The 15,874-nt window shown below is 38.4% G+C and overlaps 1 protein-coding gene across 2 annotated transcripts in view; it reads right to left on the bottom strand.

The window, feature by feature from the left end:
• The window catches only part of Sbf2 (SET binding factor 2), a 456,025-nt gene that overhangs the window by 360,200 nt on the left and 79,951 nt on the right, over positions 1–15,874 (bottom strand). For both annotated transcript variants that reach the window (XM_047516120.1, XM_047516121.1), the window contains exon 2: positions 7,975–8,060. In XM_047516120.1, coding sequence (XP_047372076.1) covers positions 7,975–8,060 — 86 coding nt within the window. The remainder of the gene's footprint in view (positions 1–7,974; positions 8,061–15,874) is intronic.

Below are 15,874 nucleotides of genomic sequence, written 5' to 3'. Positions count from 1 at the left end.
AGAGGTGGCACACAACTATAATCCCACCAGCTCAGGAGGCTGAGGCAGGAGGTTGGCATAAGGATTCTAATTTCCCCCTCATCAGTACTTGCTATTTTCTGGGGTTTTTTTTTTTTTTAAATATTTTTTTAGTTGTTGATGGATCTTTATTTTATTCATTTATTTATATGCAGTGCTGAGAATCGAACCCAATGCCTCACATGCTAAGCAAGTGCTCTACCGCTGAATCACAACCTCAGCCCTATTTTCTGGTTTTTGATAACAGCCATACTAATGGACATGAGTTGGTATCTCTGTGTGATTTAGATTTACAATCCCCTGATGAGTTGTTATATCAGCATATTTTCACATATTTATTAGCCATTTGTATATGTTCTTCTATATCACCCTTTTCATCAGTGATGTTATGTTCTGTTGACTGGCTACACCAGCACTAATTCAACCAGTCCCCTACTAAGGGACATTTATGTAGTTGCCAATCTTTTGCCATAAAGAGCCTTATACATATATATACATAAGTAATCATACAAATCAATTTGCTCTAGATAGTACCCCTTTACACATGTTTTCACAATTCTCTTCCATTCATTCTCAAAAGCATTCTAGTTTGAATATACAGTTATGCTAGTTTCCATGTAAATATAGGAAACAAAGCAGGAAGAGAAATTATGCAAGAACTACCTTTGATTTAACCTTCTAGACTATCTGTTCCAAAACTCACCCCACAATAAAAACCTAATATTAGCAAAAGAGACCAAAATATGGATTGACTTTGCCTGCACCATACAGGCAATACAGTTAGGTTACGGGAATTACAGAAAAGTATAAGCAAAGGCATGACTGGGAGTCAGGTACAAATGATTGGCAGGATACCACCATTTTCCAGAGAAAATAAAACACACACAAAAACTAAAAAGTAAGTCTTATGAATAATGGAAAATGAGAAGTAACTGGAACTGAAATTGGGAAAATATACAATATGATGAAGTCTATATTGTTTTCTCTAATACCAAATGTAGGGTTTTTCTAACCCCAACCAATTCTGAAAGCAACTATGTTATCCAACAACTCAATTCAATTCTGACACTACCTACCGCGAGTTAACACAGACCCCACAGGTCTAGCGCTAAGGCCCAAAAGACTGCCCCCACTTTAGTTGTCAGTCACACATGGGGCACCGAGGTTACCCACACTTCTGCCCAAAATTCAGGCATTTCTATGACTCCCTGCCTGTGGTGCAAAAATTTACTACAATGACACACAGAACTCCAGAAAATACACACATTTATTCATTTATTATAAAAGATACAACTGAGGAACAGTCAAGTGGAAGAGATGCATAAAGCAATGCATGGTGGGAGAAGAGGTGGTGTAGAGACTCCATGCACTCTGTGGGTAAGCCCCTTTTCAGGACATCAATGTGTCCACCACCTGGAAGCTCTATGAATCCTGTCCTTAGGGGAAGGGGTATAAAAGTTTCATTAAGTAGGCATGACTGAGTAAATCTCTGTCTGCTGAAGACTAAACTCAATCTCTTTCTCTCCTCTACCCCGTGGGGTTAAAAAGTTCCAACCTTCTAATCACATAGTTGCTTCCTCTGATGACCATCCCCCACCCTGAAGCTATCTATGTCTCTTGAACCATTAGCTCCAGCACACAGCCAGTAAATTCCAACAGTTTAAGGAGCTTTGTGCCAAGATATAGGGACAAAGACCAAATATTTACTTAAAAGTATACCACAAAGACTGTTATTAGTGATGTCAAAAAAGAAAGTACCCAAGAAAAATTATAATAGTGGAAAAGATCTTTCTTCTGTTCACTAAATCTGTTCTACTCTTCTCCTAAGCACACATCTAGGCTTTATCTGCCAGCCTCCTACTACAGATAACTGTGGTCAAGTTACTAACTTCTGATTGATGGACTATGGTAGAAATGATTTACACCACCTCCAGGCACATCCCACAAAACCTACTTTTATGATCCTCCATGTCTCTTACTCCCTGTAAACTGAATGCTAATTGATACCCAAGATGACCCCGAGAACCACATTGTGAAGATGGCAACCCCACTCTGGTCTGCCCTACTGCCACTAAGTAACTTCCATGTAAGTAAGAGGAGGGGGTGGGGTGAGGGAGTGTTCAATCATGTTAAGACAGCAAGATTTCTAAGTTTATCTATTATAAACTGGCTAGTGTCATCTTAACCAATTCAGGAAAAAAATTACTAAACTTCAACTCTGTGATTTCAGATTGCAGAGGGCATAAACAGTATACTTGAGAATAGTCCTCTGAAATGTGAGTGAAATGGATATGTGAAGTGAGAGTGGATGACAAGAAATCAGAACATTATAATTTATTAAAATACTAACAGATGATCACTTGATAACATCATCCATGTAGGAAAAAAATGTTATCAGAAAGGGTTAAATTAACTTTGCTCAATATTTTTAAATTCCAGATTCCATTTTGCTTCTCCATACTAGTCTTTTAGAGAAATGGAGATAACAAAAGAAGGAACATTTGAAACATTTTATAATGAAGAAGAACTAAGATAGTAGATAACAGATAAAAACAAGAGGTTTTCTTAGGGGCTGGGGGAGTAGCTCAGCTGGTAGAGTGCTTGCCTAGCATGTGTGAAGCCCTTGGTTCAATCCCCCATGACACACACACACACACACACACACACACACACACACAAATTCTAGAGAGGACTACAGATATAATAGAAACGAGATCAACGGAAATAGGAATAGAAAAAAAGAATTAGAACTTAAAATGTACAGAATAACCCATAGGGATGATATGACAGACAACTGCATGAGAAATGGCCCTATGTGGGAATGAGAACCAGGTTGTTTGCAAACAACACAGATTTACAGTGGGTCAGGCCTATGTAGTTCTGCATCTTCTTTAGGCAGCTGTCTATGGCCTAAAAACACCAGATAGAGAAGAACCCCAGCATGGCAAAGAAAGTCTTGTCCAAAGGTGGTTCTGAAAGGAGTACTGAAGTAGCTGACTGTAAAGGCATCTCTAATATAACTGAAGCTATCCATATGCACTAAGCAGAATTGAGAGTAACTGAAATTCTAGTAAGGGATAAGCAAACCACTTCAGTGAGTATGGAAGAGTGTGAGATGCTTATAATAAAGACTGACTATTTTCTTCCTCAGAGATATTGAGAGGATTTACTACTTTAGATATACCCTCTGGACTCTATCCAGGATCCCTGCCATGTGGTTCTATTATTTCAAAGAGATGACAATATGGGGGTGGAAAACAAAAATGTAAGCTAAAACTACCACTTTCTAGCTTAAACTGCCTTTATACAGACGTGCTTTGTTGTAAACATGACTTTTAAAAATCTTTTTTGTAGTCCTTAGCATGTTTTTAAAGCCACATTTTCATACTTCATACCAGTAGTGTTATGTTTTCAGCCTTCAAACCAAAGTCCTTCCTGGTAAGCCCTGAACCATCTTTAACATTGAATTCAACACCTAGCTTCATACTCCAGCACACAGGTTCTAGATGTTACCAACAGTATCTTTCATAGGTATCTTCTATAATTTTTTTAAAGCTATTTTCTTGTATTTCTCAAAACTCTCTGGCTGGCATCTTATCTATCTTTATTCTAAATAATGACTTATACAGCCAGTTTTTTATATTTACCTTCTGGAACTTACATGTTTACCTATTATATTTCATATTCTTAGACAAAGGGTCCATAACTTCAAACTTTCAAAATTTTTGTAAATGCTAGTTATGTCATGCAATGTGTTTACAATTTTTCATTCTCCTTTTATGCATATTTCTCCTCAAAATCAGGAGAAAATTACCTTTCATCCTTTCTATACTTAGTTCCCTGACCAAACAGAATTTATATCTAGGTCAAATGGATGGCCACTATCCCATTTGTTACACTCATCTCATTCTAAACAGTGTAAAGGATTAAAGCATTACATGGTGCTTATGCTTATTTCTCCTATAGCATCTCATATTGAAGCTATATCTACAAAATGATGAATACCAGCTTCTTTCCCTCTTCTCCCTCAGTTATGCTTATAGAAGACTGGATTCAAACTAAAGAAATTCAAATCATTAATATATAATTTAAATAACTGAACTAATCACTTTAAATACTTCACAGTAGTTTAGTGTTCTAAGAAAATTAGACATGTTACAAATGCCTCAATTAAGTTATTCTGTGAAGATTATGGCATATTTTCTGAATTATGAAATAAAAATTCACTTCTGAGACAGCATCTTAAAAAGTAGTGCCAAAACAATACTGTTTTGCTAACATCCAAGACCTAGCCAATAAAAACATTTGTTCCCATAATCATAAATAGATTGTTAGCCATAGAATGCCTTTGGAAAACAATTCTTTAATTTTCTTTGAAATACTGTCACTAAAATTAACTTCAACTTTATTTATATGACTGTCTGTGGTTTCTGTGTATACCTAAAAAGCACAAGAAAAAGACAAAAATATCCTAGAATTGGAAAAGTAGTCATTATGTTTGGTTTAGCTTATTTTCATATTTTTATTTTTAAAATCTGTCCAAATTAAAGTTTACCACTTCTAAACAGAAGAAAAAGAAGGCAATTTCTTTACGTAAAAACAGAAAGAATAAATTCAGCATCCTCTAAATTAAACCTGAGATTTGATTTATTATGAATGAATACTTAAAGCCCTTTTCCACAAATCATAAAGTTTAATCTTCAGGCTGAACACACACTCTTTCTTTCATTTATAATTTAAGTACATCAAATATATGCTATGTGGGAAGAAGAGGTGGCAACAGAAAATAATTTCAATAAAAAATTATGCTCTGAACCCATATTTGTCCTTAGATAAAATAAACAAGTAAAGTTGATATATATTCAATAATGTAGTGCTATGGTTTGCATATAATATGGGTATCCCCCAAGGGTTCACTGTGAATGAAAGCTTAGTCTATAGGTATTGATACTGGGAGGTGATGGGACCTTTAAGAGGTGGGTCATAGTGGGAGATCCTTAAGTCACTGGGGCATGAGGTATTTCTCACGAAAGGGTTGTTATGAAAGGAGCAAGACTGCCCCATCCCATTCTCTCTGATCCTGGATGAGGTTGTAATGGCTTGCTTCTGCATGCACGCCTCCCACGGCTACCTGTGCCATGAAGTGTTACAGTCAAGAGGCAGCCCTTACCACTGAGCCTGTGCTATACTGTTTGGAATGTGAACCTCCAAAACTGTAAACTAAAGAAGCTTTCTTTTCTTCATAAGTAGTCTGTATCATGTATATTTTATAGTGATGAAAACCTAACACAATTAGCATTCTTTTAACATTTTTCAACCTCAGTTCTTATACTAAAGTGCAACTGCTAATATAGCTTAATCTGTAACTCCAAGAATATTCCCATGTCTTGGCTAAAACTAAGAGTCAGAAGATCTAAGTTTGAATACTAGCTCTGCTGCATTCTACCTGTTAGACCTTGCTGAAATTATTTAAACTTAAGCCTCAGTTTACTTATTTGTAAATTAACATAATGTTATCAATTATCTAATTTATGTTAGTCTATCATAGTCTATCAATGCCATACAACTGTTAGATATTTACTTTAATGCTACACACTAAAAGTCATTCCATGTTGTAAAGGATATGGTTTTTTTACTGTATGTCATCAGAGAAGAGTGACCATTATCCTGGAATCAACAAACCACTTAGGGACTAAACCAGATCAATTCAGACTTTTATTATGTCTATCTTTGGTCTTGAAGTTTAAAAGTTACTCAAGATCACATAGTATACCACAGTAATTTAAGTTATTGTTGTTCATATACAAAATCATACCTAACATGAAAGAACAGTACAATGTAATAATTAAAAACACACAAACAAAAAGCTAACAGTAATGTATTCTGTTTAAAAACGTGTTAATAGATGTAAGAATTTTTTTGTACTTGACAAAGCACAATAGACATTAAATTTGTAGGGAATAAGAACATTTTCAACATAATCCAACAAATAAATTGTCCTTTAAATACTGATCTAGCCCCCCAATTTTTTAAATGCTATACTAAGAATCAGTCAAAAAGTTAGCTGGGCATGGAGGCGCATGCTTGTAATCCCAGCAGTTAGGGAGACTGAGGCAGGAGGATCACAAGTTCAAAGTCAAACTTAGCAAAAGCAAGGCACTAAGCAACTCAGTGAGACCCTGTCTCTAAATAAAATACAAAACAGGGTTGGGGATGTGGCTCAGAGGTCTAGTGCCCCTGAATTCAATCCCTGGTACCCACCCAAAAAAAGTTATCTAAGCGAGGAAAAGTGCTATCTACCTCTTGATTCCTCCATTTCACTAATCCAGCTGCATACAACTCCACCCCATTATTGAACAGACACTAGCAGCACTTGAACATGGCAGTATCTGTCATACAAAATAAAAATTAAAAATTTCCATTTACTAAGTAGTAAAATCAATATGTATGTATGTTTCTCCCTTGCCTCAGAGGCATCATAAACATCTATTTCCCAGGTTTTCAAAATATAAAAAGTATCCTTTCTCAGTCCTAGCTACAGAGCTATGCCAATCTATGATCTGTTTATACCCCTGTAAAGTCTTGAAACTTAAAGTGGTTCATTGTTCATATAGTCAAATTGATATACCTCTTTAGCCCTCCACATTTTGATGTGAAGGGAGGTAGGAACTCTCAAAACTTTCCAACAGGTCCCCAACATCCAATTTTACCTTTTCAGTCATCACTAAAAAGGTTAGCTAAAACAGGGTTTAAAAGCTATTATAGTACAAATGCCTGTTTATTCACACAGTAAGCCAATTACTGGTATGTGAAGGCATGTGGGAGAGAAAAGAAAGGAATGCAGGGGGCTCTCCAAACAGCCACTTTTCCTTGGGTCCTCACATTCCTTCCCTATTTTTAATGCCAAAATTCAAGATTTACCCTTGCTGTGGGCCTACAAACCCACAGCCTTCTTTATATGGCTGGGTTATGACAATCAAAACTAAGTGTTCAGCAGTGTATCCTCAGTAAAACAGAATGGGACAGTCATTAGCTAGAATAAGCAAAATTATAATTTTCAACATTCATTTTATTCCTCATAGACCTTTCTGATACATGTTAACAAAAGCATGAACTCTGAGTTAAGGTGGTGAGAAATGATGAACAGTCATAATAAACATCTGCCTCATTTATTAAGCATTTATTTTTTGGAAGATACTGTTCTACGCATTGTTTGTGCATTTTTTCCACTTCATCTTTACAACAACCCTATGAGTTATTATTGCCATCATTCTCATTTTATAAATGACTCTGTTATTCAAAGAAGTAAATTAACGTGTCAAAAGTCATACAATGCAACTGGGATTTCAACCCAGGTAGTCTGCTCCACGGCCTGCACTTCTATCACATACTGTTCCTCCCCCAAAGTCAGTTGAATTGCACTACTATAAAGCAACCTACAAACACTATAGCTAAAAATAAAATAATTCAGGTTTGTGATTTCGAGACCAAACTCAAACTATGGCTGGTCACCATAAAACAAACTTTTGGTTTCTTTTTGCCTTTTTTGTTTTGTTTCATTTTCACTTAAACAAGAACCAGGAAATTTCAGGGAAAAATAAAATAATAAAATTTGCCTAGTGATAAACAATTCCTTAAACTACTTAGGCTAAGATTTTTACTAAGGAATCAGAGGGATTTTTCTGTTCCTGAGTCCATAAAGATCATCAATTTCACCTATAATGATGGACAGAAATTTAAATAGAAGAAAAGAATAGCATAACAGGCATTCCACAATCAATATATTTAAAGGGAATTATATTTACAGGCCTAGCAGGAAAGAAAATTATTTCTAGTGCTATGTTGCAGATAAATCATCAAATTATTTAACAAGAAATTTAACAATATAAACAGAAATAAAACATAAAAAGAAAAATTAATTTTAAAAGTACAATAATAAGTACAACATAAACTTACCAATTCAATTCCCTGTGGAAAAGGTGTATCATCCCAGTCTTTCTGTGGAAATCTCTGGATTATTTTCCCCAGACCTTCTCCTGACCCTGTCAATAAAATCAAAGTTAGCTGGGTGTGATAGGCACATGCCTAAAATCCCACCTACTCAGGAGACTGATGCAGAAGGACAACAAGTTCGAGGTCAGCCTGGGCAACTTAGGGAGACCCTGCATCAAAATAAAAAAATAAAAACCACTTGGGGAATGTAACTTGGTAGTAGACTGCTTGCTTAGCATATGTAAGGCCCTGGGTTCAATCCCCAGTACCACTGGGGGGAAAATCAGTTACAAGGTACTAAAACACTGGATACTCATTAAACTATTACTTATTTCTAAATGAATAGTTGAAAAAATTGATATATCAATTAAACATTTTTAAATTTTAAAGGACATAAAAGTGTTATTTTCAAAACAGAATACTGAAAGAACAGGCAATCCCCATCCTATAAAACTGCCAAAGATTGACACATATGAAAACCTAAGAAAAATACACAGAGGTATTAAAATCTATCACATCATGGAAGTAACCATTCTCTATGCCCCGATAAGGAAATAACTTTAGTATACCAAGCTGAAATTTAAGGAGTGCTTTTCCACGGAGACAGTGATTTTAAATGACAAATGAAATGGTACTGTTGGCACTAAACTTCAGTTATGGTTTACAAGTACTACTGAGGGTTAAATAGAGTTTCTTAGGCTGGGCTTGGAACTTGACCATTGTCTAGACAGAGTTCCCTAACATTAGCGCTATTGACATTTGGGGATAGATGATTTTTTGTTGTGTATGGAGTAGGGGAGGGAGTGCTGTCTCGTATATTATAATATGTGGCATTCCCAGCTTCAACTCACTACATGCTGCTAGCATGCAGCCCACCACCACCATCAAGTTGTTAAAACCACATTGCCAAATGTCTCCAGGGTTGAAAACCACTGTTTTCTATCACTCTTGTTACAAAGTTAGCCTATGACATCAAAGACTGGATCAACTTATTACTGAACTTTGGCGATATAATCCTGTGAGTAATTTGGAGATGAGAAGTACATGTTAGATCTAAACTGCCAGATCTAAATTGCTTTTTACTATACTTTGTGTGTACATGAGTGGTTCCTGAGGATCAAATCGAGGGTCTTTTACACTGTGCTAGGTAAGCTTGCTTCCACTGAGATACATCCTTTTTCTACATATAATTCAGCCCTTTGCTATATACTTCTTAAAGTACCTCATGGGTTTACATATTCTACATGCTGTTCAGCTTACTTAAGATGAAAGCAACAATATTCTGATTATTTCTACATCTAATTTAGGAAAGCCTTAACTGATTACATTTGTTAATACACTTTTTGAAAAATCATCCCAATGAACTGAACTTTTTCCATCTACAGTGCAATAACTTCATGGTCAAAGTTTTGCTTTCAAAAAAAATGAATGGATATTAAATTCATTTTATTAACCAACTCAAAACTGTGTTCTAAAACCCACATCAAACTCTATCTGAGGGCTGGGGTTGTAGCTCAGTGGTAGAGCACTTGCCTAGCATGTGTGAGACACTGGGTTTGAACCTCAGCACCACATAAAAATAAATAAATAGGGAGTTTCAAGATGGCGGACTAGGGGGCGGCTGCATTTCACGTTGCTCCAGGACGCAAGATTCAAAAGAGGAGATAGTGAGAGACTTGGGACCAACTCAAAGTAGCTGGGTGAGTCGCTCCCGTTGGGGAGGCGTCCCGGATGGGGCAGTAGCCCCGGAATGCAGGGAACTTTGTGAAGTAGAGTTGCTCGGCGAGATGCCCTTCCCCCCACTGGAGCGGTAAACACGGACCACTGGGATCATGGTAGAGGAGGCAGCTCAGCACAGCGCTTGGACTCGGAGCAACCACTGGGGCTCCAGGCGGCTGCCTGAGGAGGAGTTGCGTGGCAAGCTGTTTAGACCCAGAACGACCGCTTCTGAACACCGGGGGGTTGCCCGGAGGAAGAGGAGAAGCGCGGCGGGTCGCTTGGTCTAGGAGTGACCGCATCAGAGCCACAGGCGGTTGCCAGAGGAGAAGGCAAGTGGTGAGTTGATTGGACTAAAAGCGACCGCTCCTGAACACCGGTGGCCTGCCTGGAGGAGGAGCGTGGTGGGTCACTTGGTCTCGGAGCCACCGCTCCTGAACACCCAGGGGGCTATGCCGAGGAGGAGGAGGAGGAACAGGGCGGGTCACTTGGACTTGGAGTGACTGCCTAGGGCTACGGGTGGTTGGCGGGAGGAGGAGACGGGAAGTGAATTGCTTGGGCTCCTAGTGACTGCATCGGAAACCCGGCCGCTGTCCGGAGGAGGAGGTGTGTGGCGGGTCTCTGGGTCTCAGAGCTATTGTACGGGGCTCCAGGTGGCGGCTCAGAGGAGGGGCCGCATAGCCAGGCGATTAGGTGCAGAGCAGGGTCCCAGGAGCTAGGTGGCTTCTTGCTGAAAGAGCCGCAAAGAGACATGCCTAGGGGCGGAGCGAAGTTTCCAGGACTGCGGGCACAGTCTCTGGGAGAGGCAGCCTAAGGAGACTCGCCTGCAAAGGGTGAGGCTCCCAGGCCCAGGAGGTAGGTCCAGGCCCCTGGGAACGCTGCAGAGGAAGACAGCCCAGCCCAGGCGGTAGTTGTAGATTGAGGGGAACCTCTAGGAGGGGAACTGATCAGCAAGACGTCCCCACCGAGTGAGTCTTCCCTGCTGGGTGAGGTTTTCCCACAGGGATGGTAAAACCAGAGACACAGGCACAAACAGGACTTGCCTCAGCCCGCAGCCTAGTTCCCCGTTGGATGACCACTGGTCAACAAGTGAAGGCACCTCTGCCCACTAGCAGGGAATATACGCCACCTGAGGGTCACCACCCCTAGAGAGGCAGCTTCTTTGTGGAGCTCCGCATTATCAACTTCCTCCAAGACTTCAGGCTACTGAAGGATAAGAGGGGATATACTAGCAATCTTCAGGAACATTATAAGTCAATAGAGGAAATCTGCAATATCTTAATGACCCACTGATTCCTGAACAATAAGAGAAAACAAGGGAAGAAAATGCCCCAAACAAATCTAGATGTTACATCAATAAAATCCAATGACAGCATGGCAGAAGAAATGACAGAAAGGGAGTTCAGAATGTTCATAATTAAAATGATTAGGGAAGCAAACGATGAGATGAAAGAGCAAATGTAGGCACTGAATGATAGCACCAATCGACAGTTAAAAGAGCAAATACAAGAAGCAAAAGATCACTTCAACAGTTAGAGATATTGAAAAAAACCAAACAGAAATCCTTGAAATGAAGGAAACAATAAACCAAATTAAGAACTCCATAGAAAGCATAACCAATAGGATAGAACACCTGGAAGACAGAACTTCAGATATTGAAGACAAAATATTTAATCTCAAAAGCAAAGTTGAACAAACAGAGAAGATGGTAAGAAATCATGAACAGAATCTGCAAGATCTATGGGATATCATGAAAAGGCCAAATTTGACAATTATTGGGATTGAGGAAGGCTTAGAGAAACAAACCAAAGGAATCAACAATCTATTCAATGAAATAATATCAGAAAACTTCCCAAATCTGAAGAATGAAATGGAAAATCAAGTCCAAGAGGCTTATAGGACTCCAAACACACAAAATTACAACAGACCCACACCAAGGCACATTTTATAATGAAAATACCTAACATACAAAATAAAGACAGAATTTTAAAGGCCACGAGAGAAAAGAACCAAATTACATTCAGGGGGAAACCAATACGGATATCAGCAGATTTTTCAATCCAGACCCTAAAAGCTAGAAGGGCCTGGAACAACATTTTTCAAGCTCTGAAAGAAAATGGATGCCAACCAAGAATCTTATACCCAGCAAAACTTACCTTCAAATTTGACGATGAAATAAAATCATTCCATGATAAACAAAAGCTAAAAGAATTTACAAAAAGAAAGCCAGCATTACAAAACATTCTCAGCAAAATATTTCATTAGGAAGAGATAAAAAACAAAGAAGCATATCAGCAAAGGGAGGAATTATCCTAAAGGAACTGTCAAATAAAGGAGGAACCAAGATGTGTCAAAAAATAAATAAATAAATAAATAAAATTTTAAATATGAACCAAAAGACCGAGAATACGAATCATATCTCAATAATAACCCTGAATGTTAATGGCCTGAATTCATCAAACAAAAGACATAGACTGGCAGATTGGATTAAAAAGAAAGATCCAACAATATGTTGCCTGCAAGAGACTCACCTCATAGAAAGAGACACCCATAGACTAAAGGTGAAAGGATGGGGAAAAACATACCATGCACATGGACTCAGCAAAAAAGCTGGAGTATCCATACTCATTTCAGATAATGTGGACTTCAAGCCAATGTTAGTCAGAAGGGATAAAGAAGGACATTTCATACTGCTTAAGGGAAGCATAAATCAGCAAGATATAACAATCATAAACATCTATGCCCCAAACAGTGGCTCATCCATATATGTTAAACAAATCCTTCTCAATTTTAGAAACCAAATAGACCGTAACACAATAATACTAGGGGATTTTAACACGCCTCTCTCACCACTGGACAGATCTTCCAAACAAAAATTGAACAAAGAAACCATAGATCTCAATAACACAATCAATAATTTAGACTTAACAGACGTTTATAGAATATACCATCCAACCAAGAGCAAATACACTTTCTTCTCAGCAGCACACGGATCCTTCTCTAAAATAGACCATATATTATGCCACAAAGCTAATGTCAGCAAATACAAGAAGATAGAGGCACTACCTTGTACTCTATCAGATCATAATGGATTGAAGTTAGAAATCAATGAAAGAGTAAAAAACAGAAACTACTCCAACACCTGGAGATTAAACAATATGCTATTATATGATGAATGGATAACAGAAGATATTAGGAAGGAAATCAAAAAATTCTTAGAGGTAAACGAGAACAAAGAAACATCACATCAAAATCTCTGGGACACTATGAAAGCAGTACTTAGAGGAAGATTTATTTCATGGAGCGCATTTAATAAAAGAAGTAAAACTCAAAAAATAAACGACCTAACACTACAGCTCAAAGCCCTAGAAAAAGAAGAACAGACCAACACCAAAAGCAGTACAAGACAGGAAATAGTTAAACTCAGAGCTGAAATCAACGAAATTGAAACAAAAGAAACAATACAAAAAATTGACAAAATAAATAGTTGGTTCTTCGAAAAAATAAACAAAATTGATAAACCTTTAGCCACACGAACAAAGAGAAGAACGAGAGAAAACCCAAATCACTAAAATTCGGAATGAACAAGGAAATATCACAACAGACACGACTGAAATACAAAACATAATTAGAAGCTATTTTGAAAATCTATACTCCAACAAAATAGAAAATTTTGAATACATCAACAGGTTTCTAGAGACATATTAATTACCTAAACTGAACAAAGAGGACATACACAATTTAAATAGACCAATTTCAAGTAATAAAATAGAAGAAGTCATCAAAAGTCTACCAACAAAGAAAAGTCCAGGACCAGATGGGTTCTCAGCCGAATTCTACAAAACCTTTAAAGAAGAGCTCATTCCAATACTTCTCAAAGTATTCCATAAAATAGAAGAGGAGGGAACCCTCCCAAACTCATTCTATGAAGCCAATATCACCCTGATACCTAAACCAGACAGAGACACATCGAGGAAAGAAAATTTCAGACCAATATCCTTAATGAACATCGACGCAAAAATTCTCAACAAAATTTTAGCAAATCGCATACAAAAACATATTAAAAAGATAGTGCACCATGATCAAGTGGGTTTCATCCCAGGGATGCAAGGTTGGTTCAACATCAGGAAATCAATAAATGTCATTCACCATATCAATAGACTTAAAGTCAAGAATCACATGATTATTTCGATAGATGCAGAAAAAGCATTTGATAAAATACAGCACCCCTTCATGCTCAAAACACTAGAAAAAATAGGGATAGTGGGAACATTCCTTAACATTGTAAAGGCCATCTATACTAAGCCCATGGCTAATATCATTCTAAATGGTGAAAAACTGAAAGCATTCCCTCTAAAAACTGGAACAAGGCAGGGATGCCCTCTTTCACCACTTCTATTCAATATCGTCCTTGAAACTCTAGCCAGAGCAATTAGACAGACCAAAGAAATTAAAGGGATACGAATAGGAAAAGAAGAACTCAAACTATCCCTATTTGCTGATGATATGATTGTATACTTAGAGGAACCAGGAAATTCCACCAGAAAACTTTTAGATCTCATAAGTGAATTCAGTAAAGTAGCGGGATATAAGATCAATGCACATAAATCTAAGGCATTTTTATACATAAGCGATGAATCTTCAGAAAGAGAAATCAGGAAAACTACCCCATTCACAATAGCATCGAAAAAAATAAAATACTTGGGAATCAATCTCACAAAAGAGGTGAAAGACCTCTACAATGAGAACTACAGAACACTAAAGAAAGAAATTAAAGAAAACCTTAGAAGATGGAACGATCTCCCATGTTCTTGGATAGGAAGAATTAATATTGTCAAAATGGCCATACTACCAAAAGTGCTATACAGATTCAATGCAATTCCAATGAAAATCCCAATGATGTACCTTACAGAAATAGAGCAAGCAATTATGAAATTCATCTGGAAGAATAAAAAACCCAGAATAGCTAAAGCAATCCTTGGCAGAAAGAGTGAAGCAGAGGGTATCGCAATACCAGATCTTCAACTCTACTACAAAGCAATAGTAACAAAAACGGCATGGTATTGGTACCAAAATAGAAAGGTGGATCAATGGTACAGAATAGAGGACACGGACACAAACCCAAATAAATACAATTTTCTCATACTAGACAAAGGTTCCAACAATACGCAATGGAGAAAAGATAGCCTCTTCAACAAATGGTGCTGGGAGAATTGGAAATCCATATGCAACAGAACGAAACTAAACCCATATCTCTCACCGTGCACGAAACTAAACTCAAAATGGATTAAGGATCTCGGAATCAGACCAGAAACCTTACATCTTATAGAAGAAAAAGTAGGTCCAAAGCTTCAACATGTCCGCTTAGGACCAGATTTCCTCAACAGGACTCCCATAGCACAAGAAATAAAAGCAAGAATTAATAACTGGGATAGATTCAAACTAAGAAGCTTTCTCTCAGCAAAGGAAACTATCAGCAATGTGAAGAAAGAGCCTACAGAGTGGGAGAAAATCTTTGCCAATCATACTTCAGATAGAGCACTAATCTCCAGAATCTATAAAGAACTCAAAAAACTCTACACCAAGAATGTAAATAATCCAATTGACAAATGGGCTAAAGAAATGAATAGGGATCCAAGATGGCGGCCTAGAGGGAAACTGCACCCCCAGTCGCTCCAGACCCAGGAGTTAAGAAGGGGAGGCATTGAGAGACTCGGACTGAAATAGAGCCACGGGTGAGTCTGCCCACTGGGTAAAGCTCGGCCCAGGTGGCAGGCCCAGATAGAGGTGGCTTATCGGAGCCGGGCAGGGCAGCTAGAGTCATCCACAGGCAGCCCTGCGCACTCCGGCGGTGGGCCCCGCCCACACAGCCAGCTTCTCCAGGTTCTCGGAATGGAACTGGCCCGCTAGTGAGAGCCTTTCTGACCAGAACAAGCTCCGAGTCCCGGAGCCACTACAGCGCAGCATACTCTGGCAACGAACCAGCGGAGAGCCTCGATCCGCAAGCAGCCTCTGGGATCAGGGCAGGGCAGCCAGAGACCTCTTCAGGCGGCTCTGCCCACTCCGGCTGCAGGCTCTCTTCACGGGGCGATCCAAGATGGCAGCCTAGAGGGAGACTGCACCCCCAGTCGCTTCAGAACCCAGGAGT

The sequence above is a fragment of the Sciurus carolinensis genome, chromosome 11 (genome assembly GCF_902686445.1).
Source record: "Sciurus carolinensis chromosome 11, mSciCar1.2, whole genome shotgun sequence".
NCBI classification, from domain to species: Eukaryota; Metazoa; Chordata; class Mammalia; order Rodentia; family Sciuridae; genus Sciurus; species Sciurus carolinensis.
This window is presented reverse-complemented; position numbering and strand designations above follow the sequence as displayed.